Raw genomic sequence first — 14431 nt, 5'->3', positions numbered from 1 at the left:
CGAGTAATTCTTATTATGCAAAAACGGTTTTAAAGTAACTTAGAATACTTTAGCTCTTTTTTTATCAATTATACAACCAATCCCTACCCCTATCCAAGCAACTCCATAGAGTCGTCCAGTTCACCCTTGATCTCCGCCTCTATTGGCACCACAATGTTGGAGTCGGGCAATATGCTCTCCTCTGCCTGCGGCGAGACCTGGTTAATGATGAACACATTCGGACTGCGGGCTCGGTTCTTTCCAACGGGTCTGCCGCTCGGTGTTGTGGCAGCAGACTTTGCCTTTGACCCCGGCACAGCCACGGCCTTGGGGAGGGGAAGCTCAGATAACGAAGCAAGCGTTTTGGCTACACCAGCAGGAGGCTTCCTGGATCCTTGTCTCGCAGGGATTGGGGGTTTGACTGACGACCCAGTGCCCTCTGTTGCGACGGTGGTTGCACGTTGGAAACGGTCGTCCTTGAACCAGGTGTCTTCCCACTGTTGCCTTTTGGTGGTGGTGGTGGTGATGGTGCTGCTGCTGCTTTCACAGCCACACCAGCCGTGGGTTTCGTTTTCTGCAAAGAGAATAAACATTAAATATTATTATAGTTCAACGGATAATGCTATCGACTTACCTTGATTTGATTCAGCTGCACACCCGTCCTGGCCGCCTTGCTTGAGGTCGCCAGGATTCCACTCTGCGCTGTCGCAGAGGTGGATGGTCCCAGTGGAGTGCTGCTGGCCTTGGGCGCTGTCCGATTAACGATCGATGAGTTCGGTTTCGAGCACTGATACCCAATGATGGTCTTGTCCGCATCGTACACAGGAATTTTGTTTGGCAGAGAGTTGCGCTGCTGTGCTATCTTCTTCGTTGGGGGTGCGGATGAAGTTGCAGTTGCAGTTGCAGTTGGAGTGCTGACTTTTCTCTTAAACCCCGACGCATGGCCGACTTTGGCGACTGTACTGACTTTGACCGCACTCTGAGTAGCAGCTGGTGTGACCACAGGATTGAGGCGGAGTGGGGGCATGGGTGTCTGAGTGTTGGTAGCTCGGTTGAGGTAGTGGATGTAGTTCTCAAGCAGCTTGGTGCCCACGTCCACATCGATGGCCAATAACGTGCTGGTCTTCACAATCTCCTCAATGGTGCGCTGTCGCTCGGTCAGGGACAGTGTGGATGCGCGTCTGCTCAGGCCCTGGAGCACCAAGTCGAACATCTGAACTCGCGTCTGCAGCTCCACCCGTTCCTTGTCCATTGGGCAGATGGGCGGCAGCTGGATAAGGGCCGGAGGCAGACTGGGGGCAGCAGCGGGTGGGGCAACCGCAGGTGCGAGTACCTTTTTCGATACCGTCGTTGCACGTGGCAATTGTTTGGACACGGATTGAACTGTGACTTCAGTCTGGGCAACTGGAAGAGCTATTGTGGGTGCAGGAGTGGCAATGGGGGTGGCGGTTGCGATGGTTGCTGGAGGGATGGAAATGGCAGGCAAGGGGGGAATGGGCACATGTGCCGGAGCGAGGTTGGGCGAAGGCACTGCCACAGGAAGCGACGGCTCACTGGAATCCGTGCTCATGCGCACCGTCTGTGCACCAAATGGCTTTCCACTCTTGTCTAGCTGCGCCAGCTTCGCTCGCACCTTGTGGGGCAGATCCTTGTCTGTCTTGGAGATGATCTTTGTCGTGATAACCATGAATTGCGGCAGCTCCAGCACTGGCACCTGCGCTGTGGCATGCAAGCGCGTCGGGTCAATGGCCCGCATCGGTCCATCCAGATTGGGGCAGCAAAAGTCCAGTCCCACTTCGCCATACGATCGCTGATAGCGTTGGGGGTACAGAAAGGAGAACATCTTGGTATGGCCAGGCTTCTGGCTGGCCTCGGCCGCGCTGGCCGATGGTATCGAGCTGACCAATCTGCCAACTGCCGCTGGAGGCGCACCCAAACGAATTGTCTGATGACTCGAGGTGCTGGTTGGCAGTGGAACCACCTCCTCTGGTGGCAACGCCTCAGCGGAAGCTTCTGGAGTCGACACAACAGCAGGCGTTGGTATGGGTATGGCCGGCAATGTATCCACCTCCATTGGCGCCCCTTCTTCTAGCTCCGTTTTTATTTCCATAACGGGTATGGGAATCGGAAGTTTCATTGCCAGTATGCCAGTATGAGTTCTCTTCTGAGCTGGTTGAGCCGACACTGACGCCGCCACCGGCTGGGCAACAGCAGCGACTGGTTGCCGTGGAGCTGAGACTGCATCGAGAGCTGGTTCTGGGTCTAGCTCTGACTCTGCCACTGGTGCTTCAGTTTGTAGCTCTGGTTCGGGCTCTCGCGGTTTTTGCAGCGCAGTCTCCATCCATTTTTTGACCACTCCTCGATTGATTTTAACGCGACACTTTCGCAGCTTGGGCTTCCTTATGGGCTGTGCTGTGGCAGGGCTGTGACTTGGGGCCGTGACCGAAAGCGGTGTGGGAGATTGGGAGGAGCTGCTGGCAACGGTTATGAATACTGGGAAGGCAATGGACGGAGCTTCCCGCGCTGCAGGCTCCTGTTCTTGCTCTCCTCTTGGCCTCTTCTTAGAGGTGGCTTCTGATTCTGTTTCCTCGTCTTCGGTACCCTTTCGTTTTTTGTTCGATCGTCTGGTGCGCGTACCAGCTGGTAATCGCGGCGGACGTTTACCCTTTTTAGGCGGAACCAATGGCTCAGCTGGAGGCGTAACAGCTACCGGTTCCGGCTTTTTCGTAGCTGGACGACGCGCTGCGGCTGTAGGAGTTGGAGTTGCAGGCATGGGTATTGGCGTTGAAGCCAGCGATCGATTGCTGCTGGCGGCGCGCGTCATGTGTGTGGCCATTGAGACACCCATTTGTCGGTGTGTCGGCAAGGAAGCGCCTTTGCCCTGTCGAGATGTGCGCCCGGAGCGCTCGTGAGATGAATCCCTGGAAGACGGACCTGTATCCACTTCCGCAGTGCGAATTGTAGCCTTGCTTCGAAACGCTTCCAGATCGGACCTTCGCAGTTCGTCTTTTGCCTTTTGAAGTGCTTCATTCGTCTTGACTCCCGGCATCTTTACGCCTTTCGTTTGTGTCCTGGCAGCCTCTTCCGTTCTTAGGGGCTCGGGTTTACTGGCTGGCGCTGTGGTATGTTCGCCCATTTCCAGCCTGTGCAGCACATTCCTATCCATCTCCGTGTTCTTAGGCTTCACCGTCTTCTTCTTGGCATCCACTGGCTTCCTTGGTGATGTGATGTTCTTCTCGGCATTCAGCAGCGCCTTCGTAACCTGAGCAGCACTTGCGGCCTGTTGCGGGCTGCTGGCGCTTGATTTACCCGCAGCATCAGCCACACCTTCAGCTTCTTTGCTCGGCATCACGGTTACGGAGATGTTAACCTTTCGCAGTGCCGCTGCGGCGCCTTCTCCTTTGGGAGAAGCTTTGGGGCAGCTTTCTGCTGCCTTCTTGCTTGGCATTTCACTCGCTGGCACAACGCCCTTTTTGGTGAGCACAGTGTAGCTGGGGATAGTCTGTTCTGGTTCCTGCTTGCCTGCTGCTGCTGCTGTTTGCTTCTTGCCTGCAGGCGTACTATTCTTTTGAACAGCCTTGCGGGTATCCACATTCGAGTTGAGCAAATTCTGCACCAGCGGCTTCTTGGACGCTAGCGCTGGTGAAGGCGAAGGCGAGCTAGCTGCAGCGGCTTCCAGAGATTTCTTGGGAACTGTCGATATGATGATGTGCTTTGTTGTATCGCTGCCCTTGGGGTTCTTGACATTCGATTTTCGTGCAGCTCCTCCCGAGGACTTTGATGGCTCCTCTTGCAAGTTGCCTGTGGTTGATATAATTGTGTCCTTGCCTATGAGGGATATGAATTTACCCTTGGCTTGTGCATTGGTCGAAGCAGAGGTAGAGGCTGTGTCCGTGCCTTCGTCCTCCAACTTTGTACGCTTATACGGTGGCCGCTCCTCTGCCTCCAGCTGATTACGGCGACGCACTATCATTCATAGAGATGGCAGATTAGGATTGAGGGTGCTAGAAAAGGAGGAGATTCCCCGACTCACCTAATTTTTTCTGGCCCTGTTTGTCATTGAGTGTCTTTTCCAGCTGCTGCTCTTGTTGTTTCTTCCGTTGGGCTGCTTCTAAATGGAAAGAAACGATCAGGTGGGAAGAAAAAGAATAAAATTGAATATTAGAGATTTTTTTATAACAGTGAGAATATTTGTTAAGCTATTAACCATCTGGCTGTGGGGTCTCCACTTCCCGTTTACGCCTAGCGCGCACGGTCTTGTTTGATTTGCTTGACTCCGTGGCGACGCTGACACCTGTTGTTTCTGTGGAGACTGGGCTTTCTGCTGTTTCATTTGTGACTGGGCTTTCTGTTGTTTCTGTTGTGACTGGGCTGTCGGCATTGGATTCCGTATCGTTTTTGTCAGGGACATTGACCAATTCCCCAGTTTTGTCGTCGATTTTTAAAGTGCTTTGGCTATTATGCAACTCCTCCTCCACTTTTTTTGGTTCCCCAGAGGAAACCTCCAAAGTGGCATGCTGTTCCTCTGCCCTTTCCGCTCCAAGTGGCGATTCTCCTTTTGGGATTTCCTCTACAGATGCAGCAATAGACGGAGCTGTTTTAGTGATCTCTTCCGTGTGGTCTGCTTCATTCGGTTCTTCCACCAATTTAGCCTCAGCAGAAGGCACTCCCTCGGAAAGTGTCTCTTCCTGATGTGCTGTATCCACAATTGCCTGTTCAACCGAAGACTGCATCAGAGCTTCCGCAGCCTCTGGAGTATCTTCTGCAGTAGCCTTGTCTTCGATTTCTTCTAATTTTGGAGCGTCAGTTTCGGTGTCATTCTTATCCCTGAGACCCATGGCAGGCGTGCTACTGCCAGCAGATGATGTGGAGTTGGGTCCTTTGCGCATTAGGACGCGTAGCTGACGACAGGGCGCTGTGCGTGGAGTGACAGAAACGAATTCATGCAGTTCGGATGCGCCATCCGGAATGGTTTTGGTGTTTCCTTGCTGCTTGGCACTGGCCCCTCTCTTTTTACTGATTTCCGTAGACTTTGGCTGTGTATCCACGATTGGCGTTCCGCTTGGCGACTCACATCTCTCTGAAGCAGGTATGGTTCGCTCAATATCTTCAGCTTTTGGTTCGGTTTCTCCAGGTTGTGTCGTTTCTAACGAGTCTTTCGGTTTAGTTTTCATATTTTCTTTGTGTTCCACTGCGGCAGCCGTTGTTTCCGGTTGTGTAGACTCGCGATTCGTTGCAGCTTTATCTTTTTTGGGCTTTCTGCCAGTTGACTTTTCTCTTGACAATGATTTACGTGCCATTGAGGGTTCTGGCGTCTCTAGCACTCGCTCTGTTTCTGTAATGCCAGTGGAAAGTCCATCAGCCACTGGAGGATTCACATTCGTTTGAATACTATCCAACTTTTCCTCCTTCGATGGATCATCTTTTGCTGCTTTTAGTGGTTCAGTGGAGTCAATTTTGGAATAACCAGCCGGCTGCAGTGGTTCTGGTTCTGGTTTAATATTACCAGACTCAACAGCAGTCGTGGGATTTGCTTTTCTACTCTTTATTTTGTCCTTTCTTGAGAGTCTCTGCTGAACTGGAGCAGGTGTGGCAGCAGTTGGCACTTCTGGTTGTGTATCTGTTTCCCGTTCAGTCGTTTGACTCTGTCGTTCCAATTTTTTACCATCCAGAGCAGAGGATTCCACAGACATTTTGCTTGATTTTTTACCCTTTACATTTCCATTTCTGGATGTTCTATGTTGCGTTTCAAGCTGGACAGACTCAGGCTCATCTTTTGTTTGTGCTGCTTCCAGTCCTGGAGTTTTGTCATTCGCTGCAATTTCAAGTAGCTTCGGTTCTGTGGAAGTCGCTGCTGTGTTACCTGAATCCTTAACCTCCTCCTCCAGTGGGGGTTTAGTTTCTGGAATTGTTTGTCCGCTCTTGGCCTTTTCGCTTTTGGTTTCCTCATTTCTGATCTTCCTGGGCCTACCTCTCTTTCGCTTTACTTTGGGTTCCTCCTGCTGTGCTTGCTCGTTGCTCGTTTCCTTAGACTCTGGTTCAACTGGACCCGACCATAACTGACCGGCTGGAGTAATTTCTGTGCCAAATGACGAGTGAGGCTTTACCTTTGATGAAACTGTTCTGGGGGAAATCCTTCTGTCAAATCGTTGGCAGTCTGTGCTCGCTTTGGGAGTTCGGCTCGACTTTCCATAGCTGCTTGCTCGCTCCTCTTTGTCTCCGGTGGACGCCTCACTGTTGGTTATTTGATCGCGAACCTCATCTGGTGCCGCATGCACGTTCTCAGTTTTAGTTTCAGTCTCAGCCGTGTCTGTTGGGTGCTCAGCTTGGCTCTCACTTTCTGATTTGTCTTTTTCTATCATTTTGCTCTTATTTTTCTTGATTTGTGCGCCTCGAGACATCTCCCCTTGATCCGTCATAGTACCACTAGACCTGGCCTGATCCTTCTCCTCTTTGGAATTTCCAACGGTCTCATCGGCAGACAGATGCTCTTGCAATGATTGGCCTCCCAGCCTAGGACTGCTCCTTAACGATAGCTCGCACATGACACCTTTCGGTGCGCGCTTAGCTGGTGCGGCCTGCCTGCGGGGTCTGGCAATTGTTTGATCCCAACGACTGGCCAATCGTGTAGCTAATGGAAGCATATCAACGTCCACTTCAAAAGTCTTGCTCGTAGCAGCGGGTAATGGAGATTTGACTTTGATTTCCGTGGATCTACTGGGAGTCTCGTCACCAATTTCATTGGTACTGGACTTGGGCTGTATGTCGGGTGCTTTTGATGCAGTCTCCTCTGACACAACATCTCGACTTTCTTCGGTAGGCTCTGGCGGGCTGATTGCATCTGCTATCGTCTGCTGCTCAAGCTCTTTAATAATTTCAATCACAGGATTTTCCAGCTCTAAGCGCTGGCCAGGCAGCGACAGAGCCGAATCGCTTCTTTCAATGCCTTTGCCCACTTCGGCGGCGAGAATCTCCTCGGCCAATTTAATATCTTCAGCCAGCTGGGCATCAGTTTCCTCAGTCAATTCAATTCCCGCTTCAACAGCTGCAACACTTGGGGACCTTCGTCCATTGTCTCAGGGAGTTCCGCAGGCAATTGGTCTACAGCACCGCCAGGAGTTGCTTCTGGTGGCAATTCATCCATAGCTGTGGGTGCAACCGATTTGAAATCATCTTCTTGGACGGCTTCCGGTGGAACCGTATCAACATCCATTTCGGATGGTTCCAGATCTGGCTGGACCTCTGGCTTTGCCGTTGAATCTGCTGGCAATTCAATTGCCATTGACTTAAATACCATTCGCTCGTCCACATTACTGTTTCCGTCCAGACTCTGCCACACCAGGTCTCCACTCTGTTGCAATTCATTAATAATGGTTTCAGTGTCACATTTAGCTGCGGGACTTTGTGGAGCTGCATCGAACGATCCAGTGGATGTGTCCACATCGAGATTCGCGTCTTTGTCTGTAGCTCTTCTGAGATCTGCTGATGATTCTGTTATAATATGATGAGATTGAGATGATGTGGTGCTAATTTCCTCCTGCGATGAAGCTGCAATTTCTGAAACGTCTTTGGCTCTATCTAGTTCTGTATTTAATTCCTGTTGCCCTGCTGCTTCCGGCTCCGGTTCTGGCATCTGTTCTGCCTTATCCCTGTCCTCCTCTTCCACGCCACTGGATACTGCAAGTGCTTCATCCTCCTTTTTAGTTTCCTCTGTTGGGTTCTTAGTACTTTCAGGCAACAGAGCGGTTTCCGCTTCTGTCGTTGGTCTTATCTTGCGTGGTCTGCCGCGTTTCTTCTTCACTGGCACATCCTCGCTCACACTTTCGCTTGGCTTGGCCACTTTTTCCTCTGTGGTGGCTGCTCTGTTTATCCTATGCTTTTGACTCCGTCCGCGTCCCCTCTTTGAGAAGCCGCAATCACTCTTGACCCTCCTCAGCGTGTTCTGCGACGAGCCACAGCTGTCGAGCTGTTCATTGGAATAGGTCAGCTTGCGCACATGGCTTGGATTGGTGACAGGATCTGCCGAGAGCTTAGAGCGCGATCTGCTGCGTGTTTTTGAAGCGGAACGCCTTTCGAACTCAAACGAGCGCTCCTCATCAATTTCATTGATTTGTTCGGCCACGTCGAGTGTCATGCGCTCTAGGGCGTCGAGTGTGATGCCTGGATCCACTTCGAAGGGGTTACTTCTGACTATCGCTGAAGAGCTGCAGCCGGCTTCCACTCGCTGCGGCAGCGCCTCTGGCTCTGCAGTGGCTGCCTTCAGCTCCGCTGTGGGACTAGCTGCGAAAACAAAAGCAGAACAAAGTTATAAATGTAAGAGATATGCTGGGTGTACAGTAGGGCAAACTGGTGGAATGGACACCCCAATGGACGCATGGACACACTTACCCGCTGGTTGCTCTTTAGAATGCATAACCTGTTCGGAGGAAGGTAATTTCTTTTCACTGGAACGCGACTTTTTAGCACTACTCTGTTTTTTATAGATCGGTGGCGCCTCGGCACAACTTAGATTATTCAGATAAATTTGCAAACGTTCCGAATCGCCGCACATTTTCGCTTGCAGCTCCTGCTGCTGATCCTGGCCCTTGCCCTTGCCCTCGCCCTCGCCCTCGCTTTCTCCCTCGTCATCGGAAACAACAGGCGTCACAGAGTCTACGCGGTTTTTATACATTAGAAATATTATCAGAGGGTTGGCAGTATCAACTAGTCAACAACGTTGACTTACCCGCCACCGAAGGGGTCCTGCTGGTGTCCGTTGATATGTCAATGACCGGTTCCTCATCATCCGTATCCCGATCGCCATAGAAATCCGATTCGAACTCATACGAAGAATCGCTGTCCGAGTCCTCATGCGAGTCCTCTCGCAAATCTGTATCGAATATATCGTAGAATTATTCCTTTACTTTACTTTATTTCCTTTTCCTTACTCAAGGGATCCGTCTTGGGTTCGTTCTTTGTTGGCCTAAAGTCTGCTTTCTGTGTCTTTACAAGGGTTATCGCCTTGCTATTTTTTGATACAGAATTACTGCTGCTGCCATTGCTGGAACTTTGATGCGTATTCTTCGAATGAAATTTGCCTGAGTAATGCGGCCGTTGATTGCCTCTGTGCAGTCCCTCTGTCTCGGACTTCTTCCCTGCGCCCCGAGATGAACTTGGCTTGAGTACAGTTGACCTTTGTGTTGAACGCATAAGGGCTTGGCCTGAGACGGATATTAGCCACATTGTTATGGATGTCATATATTTTTTTTGGGGGGTGACTTACCCAAATCGTCTACAGCATCAATGGACTCGTAGCGATCGCGTTTTTTGTTGGATTTCGCCTGGTGTCTATTCCTGTTGAACAGGGCATCGAAGGCGTCATTGGAATCGTCATCGCTGGAGGAGGTTACTGGGGGAGGACTGTGTATCTCCCTAGGTTTTGAACTGCCTTCGTTGAGCAGTTCGTCGTCAAAATCTTTGTCATGGAATAGCTTTTGAAATATGTCTGCATCAATCGAGGACGAGTTGCTCGACTCCGAAGAAATGCGGTGACGCCGGGCCACAGCCGACGCTGACGCAGCTGCTGAGCGCCCTTCACCACTTTTAATTGCTAAAAGTACGGCATTGTTAAGCACTTTCCGCTAAAAATATTGCAAAATAATTTGCGAAGGACTGCGGAACCCACCTGGCAACACCAAATCTTTGTACTCATCAAGATATTCTATATCCTCCATGTTATATGTTGTTTTCCTTTTCTATGCGTCGTCTGCCTCGCTTCCCGGATGTCCTATGCTTTGCAACTAATTTATTGCATTACTTCAAAACAATTATGCGTACAGTAGTTAGGGTTATTTCAGAATAATATTTTCATTTTACAAGCAGTAGACACGATAATTAAATATTTTGAAGGATACAATTCTAAAAAAAAAATCGAGAATGCTGCCGCTCAGTGTGACCGCGGACTTATTAATAAAATGCATCGCCTGACCGTCAAAAATATGCCAAAATATCCTCTTTCATATTTCAAATATACCGAGTATCGTACAGCATATTTCTCGATTTTAAAATTCTGTTTAATATTACCAGCTAGTTAAGATTCATAGCGCTAAAACTATAATTTAATCCGACAACCGCAAGACAATGCAACCTGTGGCCAAATGGTGTCTACAAAACAACATGAATGATATGATCGACAGCTATCGATATGTGCTGGAGCGGGTATTAGCACAGCTTCGAACCAACTAATTGGCGTGGAGATTTTTCCTTGTTGATATGAGTAATCTGTCGTGAAAATATATTCAAAAGAGTCTGTTTGAGAGATTTTGGTGAATCAAAAGCAACTATAATTCTGTTCCAGGAGTCCCACAACTGTACTGGACATAAACATCGATAGTATCGATAGGCTTTGCAGCCCTGCCTGTGACGTGGAATGAAAGAAACGAAGAAAGCCATACGAACACGAAGCCGAGGCAAGCACGTCAAATATCACTTCGCCCCTTCACTCACATTTTCCAGGTCAGCAATCGTTTTGGTTTGCTCAATCAAAAGTTAAACATTAGAAAGAATGGTGAGTAAAAGCGACTGCAATGGGACTAATTAGTGACTAATTCGGCCTTCAATGCAGCCTGCTCCTGCTAGTTCAACTTCCGTCGGCAGCGGCTCACGCTCGCCCAGCAAACTTACCGCGCCACGTAGCGCCGGAGCTGGAGGTGGCAGCACGCTGAAGCAGCGCAAGACGACCACCAGCACCACAGCTGCCCGAAGCCGTGCTCCTGGTGGAGCCGGTACAGGCGGCATGTGGCGTTTCTACACAGACGACTCCCCCGGCATCAAAGTGTAAGTCGACTGAGCCCAGCTACATATTTATTTAAAGATTCGCCAGCTAATTATGACCCCTTTTCTCTTTGTGTGTGTTATAGTGGACCCGTTCCCGTCCTGGTTATGTCGCTGCTGTTCATTGCTTCCGTATTTATGCTGCACATCTGGGGCAAATACAATCGTTCTTAAGCCATTACGTTCATAGCAATAAAATACTTTCACCTCAACGAACGCGAGCAGCACTGTCGACGTCATCATTTCTTTCATACCGAAACGGCAGCGCCAGCAGCAGCAGCCAATTCGTTGACAACAACAATCATAATTATCTGCATTCCGCTTGTTGAGGCGTTGGTGTGGATGTGTTTTCCACATGAAATTATTATTACCTTAAGCTAAGTTTGTGCTCCTGCTGCGTCGTTGAAAACATGAACGTAAATAATTTCAAAATTTGCTAACCTTTCGAACTGCAAATCTCGATCTCTCATGATGAGAGCTTCCGCTGTTTGCCGACTAAAAATCCATTCCACAATTTATCGTGGTCGAGTGCAGTAACAATTCCGCGTCTAACCGTTGCAATTCAAAATTTGTAAGAATAAACAAGTGTTAAGAACAAATCAATTTTGTATTAAACATTAACAAATTACTAGATGCTCAGCCACTGAATCGACGTGCGGCCCAAAAAGTGTAGTTCCTGGAAATATTTCCCTCGCTGCTGGCACCGTCGCTCCCTATGATCCTGCCGACCACACAGAAGGCAGCCCGTGCGTGCCGGTTTTGCTTTCGTCTGCCAGACGCTGCACTTCGTCTCAATGTGTCCACGCTGACCACACAGCCAGCACATCTGCTTGGTCTGATAGAAGGCGCATTCATGCCCCACTCGTTGCGTGCAGCGCCGGCAGTTGTCACAGTGGACATAGTTGGGCTTGACGCACATATCGCATGCGTCGCAGTGCCTGTAGGTCTGGCCATTCTTCGAGGTGCACTTCTGGCAGCGCTCGCAGTGAGGATTATCACTGGCCGTGTGATGGGAACACTTTTGGCAGTACTTGTAGCCCTCCTTCTGAGGCAGATTCAGCAACTGCAGGGGCACATTGGTGAACAGACGGACGGGCGAGCCGCAGAATCGACTCCCCTTGCCAACATTCGTGTACCTCGAATGGTTGGAATAGTTTATCCGGTAGTCGCTCATTTCCATTTCTGGCATTTCCTGCCTGATGTGGTTAGCCGAGAAGTAGGGAAATATCCAAAATATAGACAGCGGTGTAACGGGTAGCTGATTGATCCGATTGTGGCTTCGTCGCAGTGCGCGCAAGGTGTGGGCTATCAGTTCTGTGCGGCAGCCAAATGGAGGATCGGTCACAATTAGCAAACGGTCCTCGCTGGAAATTCAACAATTGGATTTAAATGAACATTTTTCTTCGATGAACAACTTACGGAGAGCATTGCAGGAACTTTTCGAAAGGTTCACGCTTGTAGAAGAAGTGATTGTTGCACATGTTGTACAGGCAGAACTCCTCCGGGCCAAGGTAACGGGCGAAGCGCTCATCCAGATCCAGCAGGAAACTCTTATAATTCGCACGCAGCCGAAAATGCAGTCGAGGAGCGCCCATGCAGACAATCTTGCTGCGAGGAGGAATATATATTATTGGAAATAATCTCTCAATTATGCATGTTGCACTCACGTTATTCCTAGGCAACGGCACTGATCATCCAAGAAGTCCAAAGCTGCTTCATCAAAGAAATACTGAGCATTCACTTTATCCTGCGACAAGGCCAGTATACACTTTGTGGGATCGGTATCAGAGGGATTCAGAATTTGGCCGGACGCTTTTGGATAGTTTCTTTCGACTGATACGTCCTTCAGCCGATTATCCTCCCATTTAGCCGCTGCCATGTGGAAATTACAAAGCTTGGAGTCCCTATGGGCCGAACAGGCATAATACCCCTCCTCGGGACGCTGCGACTGCCGGTAGAACAGCACCGTAGGACCATGCTTACAGCTGGGGTGTTGTTCCTCCTCGTCGGCACTGTCTCCCTGCACTTGGAGCAACAGTTTTTCATTTATGTTTTCCGGCATTGCCCCAACCCACGTTCGATAAAGTAAACAGTCAAGTTTAACCCATTGTCAACCAGTGGGTATATGCGCAAATATTATGATACTTGATATTGAACTTGAAATGTGCAGTAGATAAAGTGAAAGATTTGTTGTAATTAAAAGAGCCAGGATGGGTCTACAAGAAGAGTTTACACTTGATATTAATACTAAATTAAACAGAATACAGAAATTCATATCTGAGGAAAATGATTAAGGATGCGGTATATTTACAGTAAACTATTTTATATATTGGTATATTGGGGGTATTTGAGTGTGAAGTAATGTGTAGACGAAGATGACATTCATATGTAAAGCCACTAACCAAATAGTATAATAGATATCCAGCTTTGAAGAAGCAAAACGTCACCGCAAAATGTGCGCCTTGGAGTCCCAGGCCTCTGCCTGGAGTCCCGGCTACAAGTATTAGTGCGTATAGAACACGCAGCAGAAGCCCAAGCTACATGGGTATTAGTGTTTGTAGAGCGCGCAGCTAGAAGCTACATTTTTATAAGTTCGTGTAGCCAATGATTTTGTAGCGCTCCAAACCGGTTTCACACGGACACTGCAAGCAATGTATGTGTTGGTGCGTTGACTTCCTAAACTGTGATGAAACGAAAATTCGTTTTGATGATTTGATTTTGTTTTCGGGGCTTGGCGTATGAACCTGACCTGCCGCAACATGTGCAGAATGAGGGGTGGGGGTTGGTGGCCAGACCCTTGGGGGTTGGAAAAAATAAATATACCAATAAAAGTTGTTATTGTATTTGAATGCTGTAATTGTTTTAAATGCAGATTTTATACTGCTTTATTCAAAATTGTATGCATATTATGGAAACGCCGTCGCTTCTCGACTTCGTTGCTGCCGTATTATCAACATTGTTACCAAATCCATCTTTTACAGACAAATCATTTCATTTCATTTCATACAACTTTTCAACTGCTGTTCTCGTCGTCGTTTCTGTTCTCGACTTCATGTGCGCTTTAATTGTTAGCGCTTGAAACCTTTTCATTTTTTTTTTTTTTTTGCTTGTGAGCTAACATACCATTCAAAATGAAAACCCTCAAGACTTTATGAAGTAGCTTGCCCCTCAATATCAAAATAAATTTGTTTTGTGTGACCTTTATATGCTTTATATAATTTAGGGTGAAAGGGGTAACGGATATTAACATCTGAATATGTATACAAATAATGAATTGCGGCAATCGACTTTGCGATACAAATATTTCCCATTAGAGTATTCAGAGTCACGGTGTGAACAAGCAAGAAGTTTTGACGGAACGGGACATGGAGACATGTTTGATGGCAAGGCGGCTGCCTTGCACATGTACACACACATTAACACTTGCACATTTTCCTCCGTCTCCCATCGGCAAATCGAGATTTGGACAACTGACCTCAAATTTGATGCCCAAGCAAGGCACTAAAATCTGCATAGACCCACCGCGTACTTATTATTTTTTTGTTTTATTTGTGTACATAATTTACATATGTATGTATAATGTACAGACGGACGGACGAAGGAAGGAACAGACGGACGGACGAACAGATAGACATAGCTT

General features: G+C 48.6%; 3 protein-coding genes across 4 annotated transcripts; 1 reads left to right on the top strand and 2 right to left on the bottom strand.

Annotated features, from left to right (window-relative positions):
- Nucleotides 1–56: 56 nt before the first annotated feature.
- LOC117891411 (serine/arginine repetitive matrix protein 2) lies at nucleotides 57–9908 on the bottom strand. The gene is given in 10 exon segments (XM_034796857.1): nucleotides 57–553; nucleotides 614–3945; nucleotides 4013–4090; nucleotides 4187–7019; nucleotides 7022–8259; nucleotides 8368–8631; nucleotides 8705–8848; nucleotides 8907–9179; nucleotides 9242–9568; nucleotides 9644–9908. Coding segments are annotated over 10 exon segments (8745 nt in total). The 5' UTR covers nucleotides 9693–9908; the 3' UTR covers nucleotides 57–346.
- A 464-nt stretch (nucleotides 9909–10372) lies between these two features.
- LOC117891042 (protein transport protein Sec61 subunit beta) lies at nucleotides 10373–11195 on the top strand. Of its 2 annotated transcripts, XM_034796212.1 has the most exons (3): nucleotides 10373–10525; nucleotides 10583–10794; nucleotides 10878–11195. In XM_034796212.1, the coding sequence occupies exons 1-3, from the start codon at nucleotides 10523–10525 to the stop codon at nucleotides 10963–10965; spliced, it is 303 nt and encodes a 100-aa protein (XP_034652103.1). In that variant the 5' UTR covers nucleotides 10373–10522; the 3' UTR covers nucleotides 10966–11195. The 2 variants fall into 2 exon arrangements, with proteins under 2 accessions (XP_034652103.1, XP_034652102.1); XM_034796211.1 differs by lacking the exon at nucleotides 10373–10525 and having other exon boundaries at nucleotides 10577–10794.
- A 209-nt stretch (nucleotides 11196–11404) lies between these two features.
- LOC117891041 (rRNA N6-adenosine-methyltransferase ZCCHC4) lies at nucleotides 11405–12905 on the bottom strand. The gene is made up of 3 exons (XM_034796210.1): nucleotides 12459–12905; nucleotides 12211–12399; nucleotides 11405–12155 (listed from the first exon to the last, which is right to left on the bottom strand). Exons 1-3 carry the CDS (start codon nucleotides 12851–12853, stop codon nucleotides 11420–11422), a joined length of 1320 nt encoding a protein of 439 aa, XP_034652101.1. The 5' UTR covers nucleotides 12854–12905; the 3' UTR covers nucleotides 11405–11419.
- Nucleotides 12906–14431: the final 1526 nt, after the last annotated feature.

Source organism: Drosophila subobscura, chromosome E (genome assembly GCF_008121235.1).
Source record: "Drosophila subobscura isolate 14011-0131.10 chromosome E, UCBerk_Dsub_1.0, whole genome shotgun sequence".
Lineage (NCBI taxonomy): Eukaryota > Metazoa > Arthropoda > Insecta > Diptera > Drosophilidae > Drosophila > Drosophila subobscura.
The sequence above is the reverse complement of the archived record's forward strand: the minus strand, read 5'-3'. Positions and strand labels throughout refer to the sequence as shown.